We start from the raw sequence: 14,776 nt of genomic DNA, 5'->3' as shown, positions 1-14,776 counted from the left end.
ACACAGGCTTGTCATGACAGCTTGTTATATTTGAGGTCATGGAGCCGACGGTGAATTATAATTGATTTTTTTTTTTTTTTAATAGGCAGTTTGGGGATGTCTCAACGTTACCCAACCAAGAGTGAAGCCTCTGAGCTCCTCTTTCTGTACCGTAGGCAGTTCAAAGAGGTGGCTTAAGTGATGTCTCACTTTTCTGTCTTCTCAGTTTAATTTCCATATTCATGGGTGTTATCAGATAAGTTATCATGCCCAAGCACACATTTGTTTTCCCACTTCATCCTTCAGCCACTGCATTTGCTAGCCTCAGCAAAAAAAGAAAAAAAATGGACTGATCTTGGTTTATTATTCACAAAAGCTGCTTGCCTCAAGAAACTAAAATGCATACTCATATATGCACGGACAGGCCTACACGGATGCACTCGCATATGTGCAGCAGTTACACAGACAACATCACATTAGGTTCCGTTTTCAAATTTATGATAGATGGCGTGCTCTACAGCATGAATATGTATGTGTTTGCAGGGTGTTCCAGCGCTCAGCATTTCCATTTCCAATCTCCTCCATGTTATAAGGCCAGATAGATTTCCTCACTCTGTAATTTGGCTGTTGAAAAACACCCAAGAGGCAGGATGAAAAATGACAGACAGAACATAGGCAGCCACTCTGGCTTGCTCCCTTTTTGAAGGTGCAGGAATTAAAATGCACTTTCGTTTTGTAAAATGTGTGATAAAAATGTCATTTTTAGAGGCAGTAATAATTAGAATCACTTTAGAAGTCTGCAGCTGTTTAACAGACTGGCGCTCAGCATGACTGCGCGTACGTGTGTGCGCCTATGTGTGTGTGCATGTGTGTGAGAGAGAGAGAGAAAGAGAGAGAGAAAGAGAGAGGGGTGGGTGTTGACAAAGCCACTTTGATAAAGGTAACATTTTATAAAGTTGTACCAAAAGGGAAACACTTCTCCCACAGGAAGTATGAGTAGTTTGAATTGTGCTGTATGGTGATGTCATTAAATTAGGGATGCAACTTATTTACTGTCCCCATGGACATAATTACGCCCATGGTTTTAATTATTTTTTTTTTTTAAACATGACATGATGTTATGCCTCCTTGTGTCACCAAAGAAAGTAATCAAGAGACAACAAAACAGTCACATTATTATCATGGGCAGCATCAGGCTCAGCAGTAATATCTTTACTACTGCAGCTGCACACATCAGGGGAAAATTAAACTGTAGCCAGAATTCTGATGTGGATCCAAATCACAATCAAATAATCTAAAAAATAATAATAACAATAAAGTAAGCCTTGGTTTGAAACAGCTTAAAACCAATAACAGATGCACAGTAAAGCGAATCAAGTTAGCAGAACTCAAAAACATTGCTGTAACTTGGATTATGAAGTCACGATATGATTCAGGAATTTTACTTTTACTCTGTATAAACTGATTTGATGCAGTGTGATACAATGCAATTTGATACAATTCTTTGTTTAATGTACACATTCATTTTCAAAGATAAGTTAGAATAAGCCCAAGGTAGCACTTCTTCAAATGCATATTTGATGAAATGTGGCCTTTTCATGTTTTAGGGACTGTGCTGCCTCTGATTACCTTTTGTTAACCACTGGGGCAGCAACGTACAGAAGAAGAAAGCACAGCATAGAAGAAGCTCAGAACAAGCCAACTGTTGTTAGCATAGCATAAACAGCATCACATAGCATAATTTTTCCATTCTGAACTGGTATGATGGTATGAGTTTTTACCGAATAAAAATCACATCATCTCATCATTTCACTCATCTTCAACCACTTTTCCGGGTTCAGGTCGGGGCAACAGCTCTAGCAGGGGACCCCAGACTTCCCTCTCCCAGGCCACACTGACCACTTCTGACTGGGGGATCCCGAGCCATTCCCAGGCCAGTGTGGAGGTATAATCTCTTCACCTAGTCCTGGGTTTTCCCCAGGGTCTCCTCCCAGATGGACGTGCCTGGAACACCTCCCCAGGGAGGCTCCCAGGAGGCATCCTTACCAGATGCCGAACCACCTCAGCTGGCTTCTTTCAATGCGAAGTAGCAGCGACTCTACTCCGAGCTCCCCACGGATGACCGAACTTCTCACCCTATCTCAAAGGGAGACACCGGCCACCCTCCTGAGGAAGCCCATTTCAGCCGATTGTACCATCGATCTAGTTCTTTCGGTCATAACCCAGCCCTCATGAACATAGGTGAGAGGAGGACCGAAGATTGACCAGTAGATCGAGAGCTTCGCATATTGGCTCAGGTCCCTTTTCGTCACAACAGTACAGTAGAGCGAATGCAATACTGCCCCTGCTGCACAGATTCTCCGGCGGATCTCATGCTCCATCGTCCCCACACCTGTGAAAATGACCCAGAGGTACTTGAACTCCTTCACTTGGGGCAAGGCCGTATTCCCTACACAGAGTAGGCAATCCATCAGTTTCCTGCTGAGAACCATGGTCTCAGATTTAGAGGTGCTGATCCTCAACCCAGCTGCTTCACACTCGGCTGCAAACCGATCCAGTGTGTGTTGGAGGTCACCGGCCGATGAAGCCAACAGGACCACATAATCTGCAAGAAGCAGTGATGGGACCCTGAGCCCACCAACCCTCCTCCCCTGTCTACACCATGATTCCTGGTTCTCAAGACCAGGCACCTAAGTGGATCTACTCTACTCTTTTCTACTCTCCTATTTTACTCTTCCTTTTTAGATATTTAGATATACCTTTCTATACTGGCATAGTTCCACCTTAGAATTGGAATATAATATATAAGATATACCTTACTGAATTTTTATGAATATCACAAACAGGATTAGTGACAAGGCACAGCCCTGGCGGAGGTCAACCTCCACCGGAAACAAGTCTGACTTATTGCCGAGCACCCGAACACACTCGGGTTGGATGGCCCTGAGAAGGGACCCCCTCACTCCATACTCCTGCAGCACCTCCCACAGTATCTCCCGGGGTACCCAATCATACACCTTCTACAAGTCCAGAAAACATATGTAGACTGGGTGGGCATACTCCCAGGCACCCTCCAGGATTCTTGTGAGAGTAAAGAGCTGTTCTTTGCACTGGTAACAATTTGGATGGTCTTTTTCCTCATTTGTCCAGAGGACACGACTTCCAAGATTTCCAAAAACAAGTAGAAATGTGGACTCATTAGACCACAGCACACTTTTCCACTTTGCGTCTGTCCCTTTCAAACGAGCTTGGGCCCAAAGAAGGTGGCAGCATTTCTGGATGTTGTTGATGTATGGCTTTCGCTTTGCATGGTAGAGTTTTAACTTGCACTTGTAGATGTAGTGATGAACTGTGTTAACTGACAATGGTTTTCTGAAGTGTTCCTGAGCCCACGCGGTAAGATCCTTTACACAATGATTGTTATGTGGGCCGCTGAAGAGGAGGTACTGCTGGCCCACCACCACCAGAGGGCGCCCTGCTTGGAGTGCGGGCTCCAAGCACGAGAGGGCGCCAGACCCAGAAGAAGTGACAGCTGTCATTCATCCTCTGCACCAGCTGTCACTCGTTCATCATCATCATCATCATCACCATAAAGGCCGGACTGCAACTCAACCTCCTCGCCGAGAAATCGACTACTGAAGAGGTAATTTCCCTGCTGACTCATACGTTGTGTAATAATCTGAACTTCTGTTGCAGCTGTTTTCCTGGTGTTTTCCTTATCTGTGGGATTGGCGTTTGGTGTGACAGCGACGGCTTCGCCTCACACCCCAAACCAGATAAGTGGTTAATCAGGAGCTGCACGAGTGTGTGATTGGAGGTGGAGGTGCTCCCTCCTAACTGTGTGCAGACTGTGGATTACTGAGTGTGCGGACTCACACTCATTCATCTTGTCTCTGCTTTCTGCCAGCAGTACCAGGGTCGACAGCCAAAGACAGAGGCCACCTGGGGACTCGGGACTTGGCGGCTCCGGTGTTCTTCAGGCCGTTGGTGGTGGAAGCCGTGTGGGACGCGGCTTCTCTCTCGTCGGGGGTCTTCTATCTTCAAGCCTGCCCACACGTCACCTGGTGTCAATTGACTTAGCAAATTCTGTGTATTTAGTTGTGTATTATCACAACATTAAATTGTTACTTTTTGGCTTATTCATTGTCCGTTCATTTGCGCCCCCTGTTGTGGGTCCGTGCTACGACACCTTCCCAACAATGATGTCGGTTTTTAATGCAATACCGCCTGAGGGATCGAAGGTCACGGGCATTCAATGTTGGTTTTCGGCCTTGCCGCTTACATGTAGAAAGTTCTCCAGATTCTCTGAATCTTCTGATTATATTATGGACTGTAGATGATGGAATTTCTAAATTCCTTGCAATTGAACGTTGAGAAACATTGTTCTTAAACTGTTGGACTATTTTTTTCACGCAGTTGTTCACAAAGTGGTGATCCTTATCCCATTTTTGATTGTGAACAGTTGAGCCTTTTGGGGATGCTCCTTTTATACCCAGTCATGACACTCACCTGTTTCCAATTAACCTGTTCACCTGTGGAATGTTCCAAACAGGTGTTCTTTGAGCATTCATCAACTTTCCCAGTCTTTTGTTGCCCTATCCCAACTTTTTTTAAATGTGTTGCAGGCATTTCAAAATGAACAAATATTTGCACAAAAACAATAAAGTTTATCAGTTTGAACATTAAATATCTTGTCTTTGTGGTGTATTCAATTGAATATAGGTTGAAGAGGATTTTCAAATCATTGTATTCTGTTTTTATTTACATTTTACACAACGTCCCAACTTCATTGGAATTGGGGTTGTATTACAGCGTGAGATCCGTCCAGCTCCGAGCCTAACGTGTGCAATGATGCGGTACTCCATACGACAGAGAGACGCAGCTGCCCGTGTTATATGCAGTTATGATGGAGACAATAGTTCACATTACTTACGTCGCCCATTTGAAGGAATGGACACATATCTGTACTGTAAGATCTATTGTGGATATAACAGCTTGTTCAGATTGGCAGCAGCGTGCACGCAGTAACACACAGTGCTTTTGGTTTGATAGCTGCTGTTCACATTCACTGTACATGATAATAATTCATAATTATTATCATGATGAAGCGTAGCACATACATTTCAACAGTTCCTTTGCTCTCCAGTGGGGTGGGGGTGGAGGTGGGGGGGTTGGGGTGGACATTATTATACGTTGCACGTGCAGGTCATACCGGCAGGCTTTGCAATGCCAGATCCATCTCGAGGTTCCCTCGTATGTACTCAAATCATTTTCAAATCCCATTTTGCTGCCATCCGAATATGTAAATTGCAGTCAGATGGTCCTCAGATTGCACATGGACCACCGTTGGATAGGTGTCCCATCTCGACCGCCCCCCAAGAGTTTTGAACATGTGCATCACACTAGGGGCCGCCGGCCGATTTTGACCAATTGTGTCGACTTCCGCAGATGGCTGTCAGAACGTTTTGGAACTGAAATCGGACACTTTTCGGATGGGCGTCGATTCATAATTCCAACGCCGTTCTGCGTGATTCCGGCTATGTGTGATGGGGGTATAATGGTTACAGCAAAACATTACGTGCACTCAGAAAGAAAACCCTCATTGGATAAACATAAATATTTGAAGTCCCAAGTCAGTTAAATTAAATTGTATATGACGGATGTTCTTTGAGTTCGGGCCACATATATTTACTGGATGGAAATGATGTATAATATTGAGTTTATCATTTGTTCTGGTATTTTCCAGTGCTTCCTAAAATGTTGACAAGACTTTGATGTTAACTGAAAAACAAAAACAAAAAAAATATTCTGAAATGCTCAGAGACATCAGGGAGGGCTGGTATTTATGATAAACACATTTAAAATACAATATAGCACTGATTCCCAAATTATGGGCTACAGCCCCGTGTTGGGCTGCGAAAGTACTGCAGAAGCTTAAATAATAAAGCTTAAATTTAACAAATGAAGATTAAATTTCCCGAAAATTACTTTAGATTTAAAAATGTAATCAGAAGTAATAAAAAAGACATGAGATATAAATTATATGTAATTCTTTATTTATCTGACCTAGATGCCCATATGTGTGGAAATAATCCATGTTAGTCTCAGGTGTCTTTAAGAATTGTGATTAAAGATTTGGGTGGGTCCCAGAAGATTTAGAGATTTCATTCTCGTTTGGGAATGAATGCTGAAAACACAGCACATTCCCCTTTGAGGTCTTGTTTTTGTTGATTGTGGCTGCTCTAAATAGTTGGAGCTGTGCATAATAGTCATGTGTTACAATGGCTGCTGGCATTGTTGGAGGACCTCGCCAATGAGACAGTAAGAGAAAAACAAGTACTTGGAGACTGTACTGATTTTCTGGCTCCAGATTTGGCTCATGTGCTGCTTTAGGCCTTTTATAGCTGTTCTCTGTGACTCGTGTAAGGTGACAGGTTGAGCTGTATAGGAAACGTCAGGCCCAGAAATTTGTAGGCACAAATGATTCAGTGAGGGTGTTTCTGCAGCCAAATAATTGACTGTCGAAGGTACAGAAAATACGAGTCGTCTGTACCCTAATATCTATCTATGGTGGTGCAAATTTGGTCAGAATCCATAGTTTTGACATAATCCTACATATATATAGAGTGATGAAAATAAGTATTTGAACACCCTGCAGTTTTGCAAGTTCTCCCACTTAAAAATCATGGAGGGGTCTGAAATTTTCATCTTACATTAGGTGCATGTCCACTGTGAGAGACATAATCTGAAAAAAAAAAATCCGGAAATCACGATTTTTTAAATAATTTATTTGTATGTTACTGCTGCAAATAAGTATTTGAACACCTGCTAATCAGCAAGAATTCTGGCTCACACAGACCTGTTAATTTTTCTTTAATTTTTTTCTTTATATTTCTTTATATAACTTTATATATACTATATCTGTGCTGGAAAGTTCGTCAACATCCATGCAGTAGTTTTGATGTAATCCTGCTAACAGTCAGACAGGCAGACAAATAAATAAACGCCGTCCTTGGTGGACGTAACAAAAAGCTTTCCAATAAAATATTGTTAAATTTCTTTTACCACAAACTTGTTGTGGCTTCCTTGAGGATTGAGTTGAAGTCTTGCAGACTGCCATCTGCTCATTGTCCAAGATTAAATCAAGACTACAAGACTACAAGATCAGACTGTATTCCGGGAGTTTGTGCACAAAATTAGGAGTAGGTTTTCTAAAATATACAATCAATTTCTAAGCACCAACTGTAATTTCATTGGAACTTTGAGCAACAAAACTTCTCTGCATATGAGGACTTTTGTCTGGATGATATTTAACGTGCATCCAAACAGTATTCACAGCATTTCACATTTTCCACATTTTCCTATGTAATTTTTTTCCCCCTAAAAATTCTACTAACAACACCCCATAATGACAATATGAAAAAACGTTAATGAAATTTTTGCAAATTTATAAAAAAAAATATAAAACTAATATAAACGCAACACTTTTGGTTTTGCTCCCATTTTGTATGAGATGAACTCAAAGATCTAAAACTTTTTCCACATACACAATATCATCATTTCCCTCAAATATTGTTCACAAACCAGTCTAAATCTGTGATAGTGAGCACTTCTCCTTTGCTGAGATAATCCATCCCACCTCACAGGTGTGCCATATCAAGATGCTGATTAGACACCATGATTAGTACACAGGTGTGCCTTAGACTGCCCACAATAAAAGGCCACTCTGAAAGGTGCAGTTTTGTTTTATTGGGGGGGATACCAGTCAGTATCTGGTGTGACCATTTGCCTCATGCATTGCAACACATCTTCGCATAGAGTTGATCAGGTTGTCAGTTGTGGCCTGTGGAATGTTGGTCCACTCCTCTTCAATGGCTGTGCGAAGTTGCTGGATATTGGCAGGAACTGGTACACGCTGTCGTATACGCCGGTCCAGAGCATCCCAAACATGCTCAATGGGTGACATGTTTCTTCCTGTTAAAAGGGAGTTTTTCCTTCCCACTGTCGCCAAGTGCTTGCTCACAGGGGGTCGTTTTGACCGTTGGGGTTTTTACGTAATTATTGTATGGCCTTGCCTTACAATATAAAGCGCCTTGGGGCAACTGTTTGTTGTGATTTGGCGTTATATAAATAAAATTGATTGATTGATTGATTGAGTATGCCGGCCATGCAAGAACTGGGACATTTTCAGCTTCCAAGAATTGTGTACAGATCCTTGCAACATGGGGCCGTGCATTATCTTGCTGCAACATGAGGTGATGTTCTTGGATGTATGGCACAACAATGGGCCTCAGGATCTCGTCACGGTATCTCTGTGCATTCAAAATGCCATCAATAAAATGCACCTGTGTTCTTCATCCATAACAGACGCCTGCCCATACCATAACCCCACCGCCACCATGGGCCACTCGATCCACAACATTGACACCAGAAAACCGCTCCCCCACACGATGCCACACACACTGTCTGCCATCTTCCCTGGACAGTGTGAACCGGGATTCATCCGTGAAGAGAACACCTCTCCAACGTGCCAAACGCCAGCGAATGTGAGCATTTGCCCACTCAAGTGGGTTACGACGACGAACTGGAGTCAGGTCGAGACCCCGATGAGGACGACGAGCATGCAGATGAGCTTCCCTGAGACGGTTTCTGACAGTTTGTGCAGAAATTCTTTGGTTATGCAAACCGATTGTTCCAGTAGCTGTCCGAGTGGCTGGTCTCAGACGATCTTGGAGGTGAACATGCTGGATGTGGAGGTCCTGGGCTGGTGTGGTTACACGTGGTCTGCGGTTGTGAGGCTGGTTGGATGTACTGCCAAATTCTCTGAAACGCCTTTGGAGACGGCTTATGGTAGAGAAATGAACATTCAATACACGAGCAACAGCTCTGGTTGACATTCCTGCTGTCAGCATGCCAATTGCACGCTCCCCCAAATCTTGCGACATCTGTGGCATTGTGCTGTGTGATAAAACTGCACCTTTCAGAGTGGCCTTTTATTGTGGGCAGTCTAAGGCACACCTGTGCACTAATCATGGTGTCTAATCAGCATCTTGATATGGCACACCTGTGAGGTGGGATGGATTATCTCAGCAAAGGAGAAGTGCTCACTATCACAGATTTAGACTGGTTTGTGAACAATATTTGAGGGAAATGGTGATATTGTGTATGTGGAAAAAGTTTTAGATCTTTGAGTTCATCTCATACAAAATGGGAGCAAAACCAAAAGTGTTGCGTTTATATTTTTGTTGAGTGTATATATATATATATATATATATATATATATATATATATATATATATATATATTTGCTGGTTAGGTAACTGTAGGTGAGCATGCGGGTGTGAACGCATGTGTTAGACTGGTTTTCTGTCCAGGCCGTACGCTGTCCTGTGACTGCTGGGATAAGCTTCAGCACCTCCCTCAAAATAAATAAAGAAAACCATATCTAATAATAACATGAAATCCACAAGCACAGTTTCCAGAAGAATCACAATATAACCTATATTCAAATCTGGATTAGAGTAATTTAGTTATTATTTTAGAAATTGAAAAATTCTGTTGCAAATCAAAAATTATGCCTCGGCAGAGGTTTGCACTCTGGTGTTTATTGGCTATTTCATGGATATTGGATCAGTTACGTGTGGTAGTGTTACCGGTCTGTAAATCATCCAGCCAAACCTGTATGATTGCTGTTAACACTTTAATGCATGATCAGGAAAAGTTAATGACAGTAGCACTGAGGGAGCCTAAACCACACCCCCCCTGCCCCCTACAATATAAGATAAATTGCACTTCAGAGAATGTGCTTATACCCCTGATTGAACAATCCACATAAGCATGAATAAACAGTAAAGACAACTTTACCATTGTACTTGCATTTGGAAAAATGTCACGTTCTTTCCAGTCAACACAAACATAAAAAAGCTTAAATGCTTCAATTCCATAAAGCCAGAATCCAGCAGCACCAATCAAGTTCAACTTATTAAAAATCTCTACAGTGCTCTTATTGTTAGATCAACTCAACTGTGCCTGTCTTTCATAATAAAAGCACAGTAACAGAATAACAAACCGTAACAGAGGACAAACCTGACATAAAAAAAAATAAAAATAAATCAGTGCTCTCTGTCTTTGATTCTCCTCACATATAAACTAATGCTTCATTAAAAGCAACTACACACAGATATCACTGAGTCATGTCGGTCTCCCGAAGCTCTTTGGAGCTTTGATGGTAATCACTAATAAATGTCAGTGACAAATGCTGCATTTAATTCAATAAGACTCTCTCAATGTAATTACAGCTCACTGATTTCAGTCATAAAGCAGAAACTGCCACATGGCTATCTGTCCAAGGGTCACCAGCAATAAATACACTTGCTATTCTTATGGACTTTACAGCTGCAGATCTCTCACGCACACACACACACACACACACACACACACACACACACACACACACACACACACACACACACACACACACACACACACACACACACACACACACACACACACACACACACACACAGGTCAGCAGATTTAGACAATTATTAAATTGAAGTGATGCCGCTGACAGCCCTTGTCCCATTGAGTCAATAATCCTGTGAGCTGCTCACAGTTATAGCCACATTTTTTTTTATGATGAGCAAAAAGGTAGTGCATCCATGTCTTTCCAAGGAAAAATAAAAGGTATCTTTTATCTGTGCCTCTCAGCAACAAACCAACACACCATGTGTCTGCTGCAGGCAATATGCCAAAGGCATTTAAAAAAATGACTCGCCTAAACGCTTTTTAAAATAACTCATGGAGGCATAATTTGTGTTAACATCACACATCCATAAATGCATTGTTCATCTGCCTTTTACGCTTAAATAGAAAATGTTTGAAACAGCTGAATACATGGTGAAGCATGACTTCTGGAAATCAACGTGCACACGTTACAGCAGAGAGATTCTAGATCTCCTTCTTCAGTCCTTAGTAGAGATTCTGCAAATTATCTCAAAGTCATTTTCAAAAGATTTAAATTTGTGTGCTGCAGCAGTTCGTTGGATGATTGTGCAATCCAGGCCTTTGATATTGATATATCAGTTTAAGAAAAAAAGCAGACAAACCAAGCCGCAGATGATGAGCTCATGCTGTCTTGTCTGCATGGTTTTTATCTTCCTGTCATTTTTTTTTCTCTCAGATCCACCAAATGTTCGATAGTCTGCATTTCTGCATTAAAGTCAGTAGTGTGCAGTGTCACTGGGGAGGAAAAAACAAAAACAAAAAGCAGTAAAAAAAAAAAAAAAAACAAGCTTGGGGGTCCTAGGTCCATATCATGCCTGGAGCAAGGTGTGACCTGTGGGTTTCCAAATAAAAATCCTGAATTTTTGGTTTGAATGGGAGCTGTTGTCTGTGTTAAGTGCTATCACATTTTGCAATCTTCAGCAGGCCTGACTTGCTGTGCATCTGCTAAACCTTGGAACACATGGTTGCCCTGCAGCTGCTGCAGACATAAGAAATCACCAATAACTTTGTGTGCTCCTTGTGCTCTGTATTGATACATAAATCACTCTGGGCTCATAAGAATTTAAGGTCACTTTTCTTCTTTTTTACTCATTTTATCATTCGCAATAGTCATGTTGTCTATAAAAGTCATATTGGATTAGAAATTGTCTATACTCCACGAGTAAATAACCAGCAGGTTTTTCTTTTTCTGTCAGGCCCAGAATGCTTTTTTTTTCTTTCTTTTTTCGACACTCATTGTCCTCTCATACTGTGTTCCAGCAATATCCATTAATATCAGCTGCAAAAACATATTACAGTCTGGGCTGCTCAATTTGTGCACATTGTGGTGGTTAAAGAGTGCCTCCATTATCAGCTTTATAGTGGAAAATCCACCATTCAACACATATTTAAAACAGCCCTTTGTAGTGGTCTTTATGTGTCTTCTTTTATCTTTTGCCTGCAAAATTTGGGTCTGTACATTAAAAGAAAGTACCCTTTGTATGTCTGCACAGTATTTTTTTAAAGGCCTTCCGGAAGTCTTTGTTGAATATGGTGTATATAACTGGGTTGAGTGAGGAGTTGCAGTAACCGATCCAGAAGAAAAACGTAAAGAGCGGTCCAGGGATGGTGCAAGTCTCTGGGCACACTGCCTGAAGGGAGTAGGAGAAGAAGAACGGGAACCAGCACACCACGAACACGCCTATGACCACTGCTAGGACAAAAGTGAAGCGTTTCTCTCGATTCATCATTGCTTTACGCCTCGCCGCTCCAGGGCTGGTCTCTGGTTTTGACCTCCTCCCTGGTGCCAAGTGAGTCCCTTTAGATGTGGTGACCATGTCTCGATAGCGTTTGACTAGGGTTGGGGAGTGGACGCCCCCTTCTGCAGGTGAACCTGCCGTGCTAGCGTTGCCTCTGCCTCCGTTCTGACTGTGGTCCATGTCACTCTCTGTGCTTGAGCTATCGCCATTATTATTGTCAGCTTTTTTTCCTGCCTTGCGCTTGGTCTTCTTCTCTTGTTCGCTAGTCTTGGCTAGACCAGACTGAGGTGCAGAGGAGGGGGTCAAAGAGCCGGAGGGAGAATTATTATGTGGGGAGGGGTCAGGGCTCAAAGATGGAGAAAGCAATGGAGGGTGCAGGAGATTATTTTGGACGAGACCGTGGGAGGCCTGACAGTCTCCTTGGGAAGGAGGAGTGATAGCCAGTGTTGGAGATCTGGTTTTGGGGGATTTATTTGCTAAAGGAGGCCTGTTTTCTTTGTCCTCCTTTCCACTGGCTTGTTCATGTCGTGGAGTTTGATGTGGAGTGGCACACCCGGTGCCGTCCTTCCTGGGCTCTCCTGGTGGGCATCTTGTTCTCTGCTTGGCGATTTGGTAAATTCTTATGTAGACCAGGATCATAATGAGGCATGGGGCAAAGAAGGAGCCAATAGTTGAGTAAAGAATGTACCAGCGTTCATCATTCAGCTGGCACTGAGGACCCCTCTCACTCCCTTTCGCTCCTCCTTCACTTTTGTTGAGTGAGAGCAGAGGTGGGAAGGAGATAATGGCAGAGATGAGCCACACCACCACGATGGCGCCTTTGATGCGCCTTGTTGTCCGCTGCCGGCCGTAGGTGACCCTGGAAATGGACAGGTAGCGGTCGAGCGAGATGGCACACAGGTGCACAATAGAGGAGGTGCAGAACAGCACATCCAGTGCCAAGTAGATCTCACACCACAGAGACTTGAAGTACCAGTAGCCGAGCAGTTCGTTGGCAAGGGAGAAGGGGATTATGAGTGTAGCCACCAAAATATCTGCAGCAGCCAGGGACACTAAAAACAGATTCTGTGGACCTCGTAGTGAGTGGCTGGTCAGCACAGCGATGATAACCATGATGTTCCCCACAATGGTGAAGAGGACCATCAAAGTGATAGCAGTGGCAAAGGCTGCAGTGGCTTCAGGGGAGTAGGGCGCAAGCTTTAGGACACTCTTGTTGCAGGGGAAAGATGCTCCTAGGCTCACATTGCTGTTCACATCCATGGAACAATCTGTGTTCACAAGCGTGGCCATGCTTGGTTTCTTTTTCCAAAATTGTCAGTGATTCAAAAATAGATTTAATTGCTGAAAAAAAAAGTTTAAGTTAGTTAATTAGCAGACATCTTTTTTTCCACAACAAATGAAGTATGACGTATTATGTGCTTGATATTTACCTTGGATCTTCTGGTTTTGCTTCCGTATTGTTATTTACAAAACGTTAACTTCCTTGCATCTTCCACCGCAGCTCTTCCAAGTCCATTTTACGCACGCAGAGTCCTGGGCGATGCCTTCAGATGCGGATCACCGCTCATCAGTTCCAAATTCTAGCCACTTTGATCCCCAACAACACAGGATTTTTTAAATCTATCCTGTAATGCTGATTATTGTGGAGCAGACTTGGCACATTTGCAGTCCGATCATCTATAACTTATTTCTTGTACGACAGATTCCTCTTTGTTTCGCGGTGGATAATTCACTGAGGCGCTTTGGGGGGCTGAATGTAATTTTAGAGCATTTACAAAAAATAAAAAAATAAAAAATAAATACCCGAGGATGTCTGTTAAAGGGGAAAAAGGAGTGGAGCTGATTAATTAGGACACTTGTTCGATCGGGCGTCCTTGATTTGCGATGCGCGTAAAATTTAACTTCACATCTGAAGTGCGACTATCGAATTGTTATAAAGTGAAAGAAAGTTAATTCCGTGCAACATTTACATTAAATGGTAAATAATAATTAGAGAAGGCGCGCATATTTCCCAGCTCCACAAAGCGACAGCTTTCAGAATCGAGCCAGAACAGTCAAATTGGAGCGTTTCCACCGCGCGCATTTCTTCAGGTCCGAGACGATTCCCGCACCGCAGCTTCAGCGTGCGTGCGGATGGAGTTGGTTTTTGTCGCTCCTCGGTGCTCCCGTCTCCTCTGGAGTTTATCCGAATGCCCTGATTCTGCAGCTCCGCTTACGCACATCACAAGTCTGGCTCACGGACGCGCAGCAGCATCTTCATTTGTGAACAGGACCTTCCGACCAAATCTAATAAGTGGGGTGCCTCCCTTCTTCTCCCATCCGCGCTTATTCTCGTCAAAGCCAGTGATGTCACTGTGGAGCTGTGGGCGTCACGGGAGTGGTGCTTTCTTCTCCATCCCACTGTAGACCCCCGAAGGGCGCAAACGATTTAGGCGACGCAGCTTTGAAATAGTTTGTTGGTTGGGGATGTTTTGGCAAATAAATTTACATTTTAAGTGTGCAGCTTGAGACTTGAAGCCATCTGCTTTAGAGCTGTCATTCTCACCCTCCTC

At 43.0% G+C, this 14,776-nt stretch overlaps 1 protein-coding gene across 1 annotated transcript; it reads right to left on the bottom strand.

Annotated features, from left to right (window-relative positions):
* Positions 1 to 11,547: 11,547 nt before the first annotated feature.
* Positions 11,548 to 13,996, bottom strand: adra2b (adrenoceptor alpha 2B). Its single transcript, XM_034170670.1, has 2 exons — positions 13,655 to 13,996; positions 11,548 to 13,565 (listed from the first exon to the last, which is right to left on the bottom strand). Exon 2 carries the CDS (start codon positions 13,512 to 13,514, stop codon positions 11,946 to 11,948), a length of 1,569 nt encoding a protein of 522 aa, XP_034026561.1. The 5' UTR covers positions 13,515 to 13,565; positions 13,655 to 13,996; the 3' UTR covers positions 11,548 to 11,945.
* Positions 13,997 to 14,776: the final 780 nt, after the last annotated feature.

The sequence above is a fragment of the Thalassophryne amazonica genome, chromosome 5 (genome assembly GCF_902500255.1).
Source record: "Thalassophryne amazonica chromosome 5, fThaAma1.1, whole genome shotgun sequence".
NCBI lineage: Eukaryota > Metazoa > Chordata > Actinopteri > Batrachoidiformes > Batrachoididae > Thalassophryne > Thalassophryne amazonica.
Note: the sequence above shows the minus strand (reverse complement) of the source record. Positions and strands in the feature narration are given on the sequence as shown.

Coding starts and splice junctions, on each gene's coding strand:
- adra2b (XM_034170670.1), bottom strand. CDS start 13,514: ATGGCCACGCTTGTGAACACAGATTGTTCCATGGATGTGAACAGCAAT.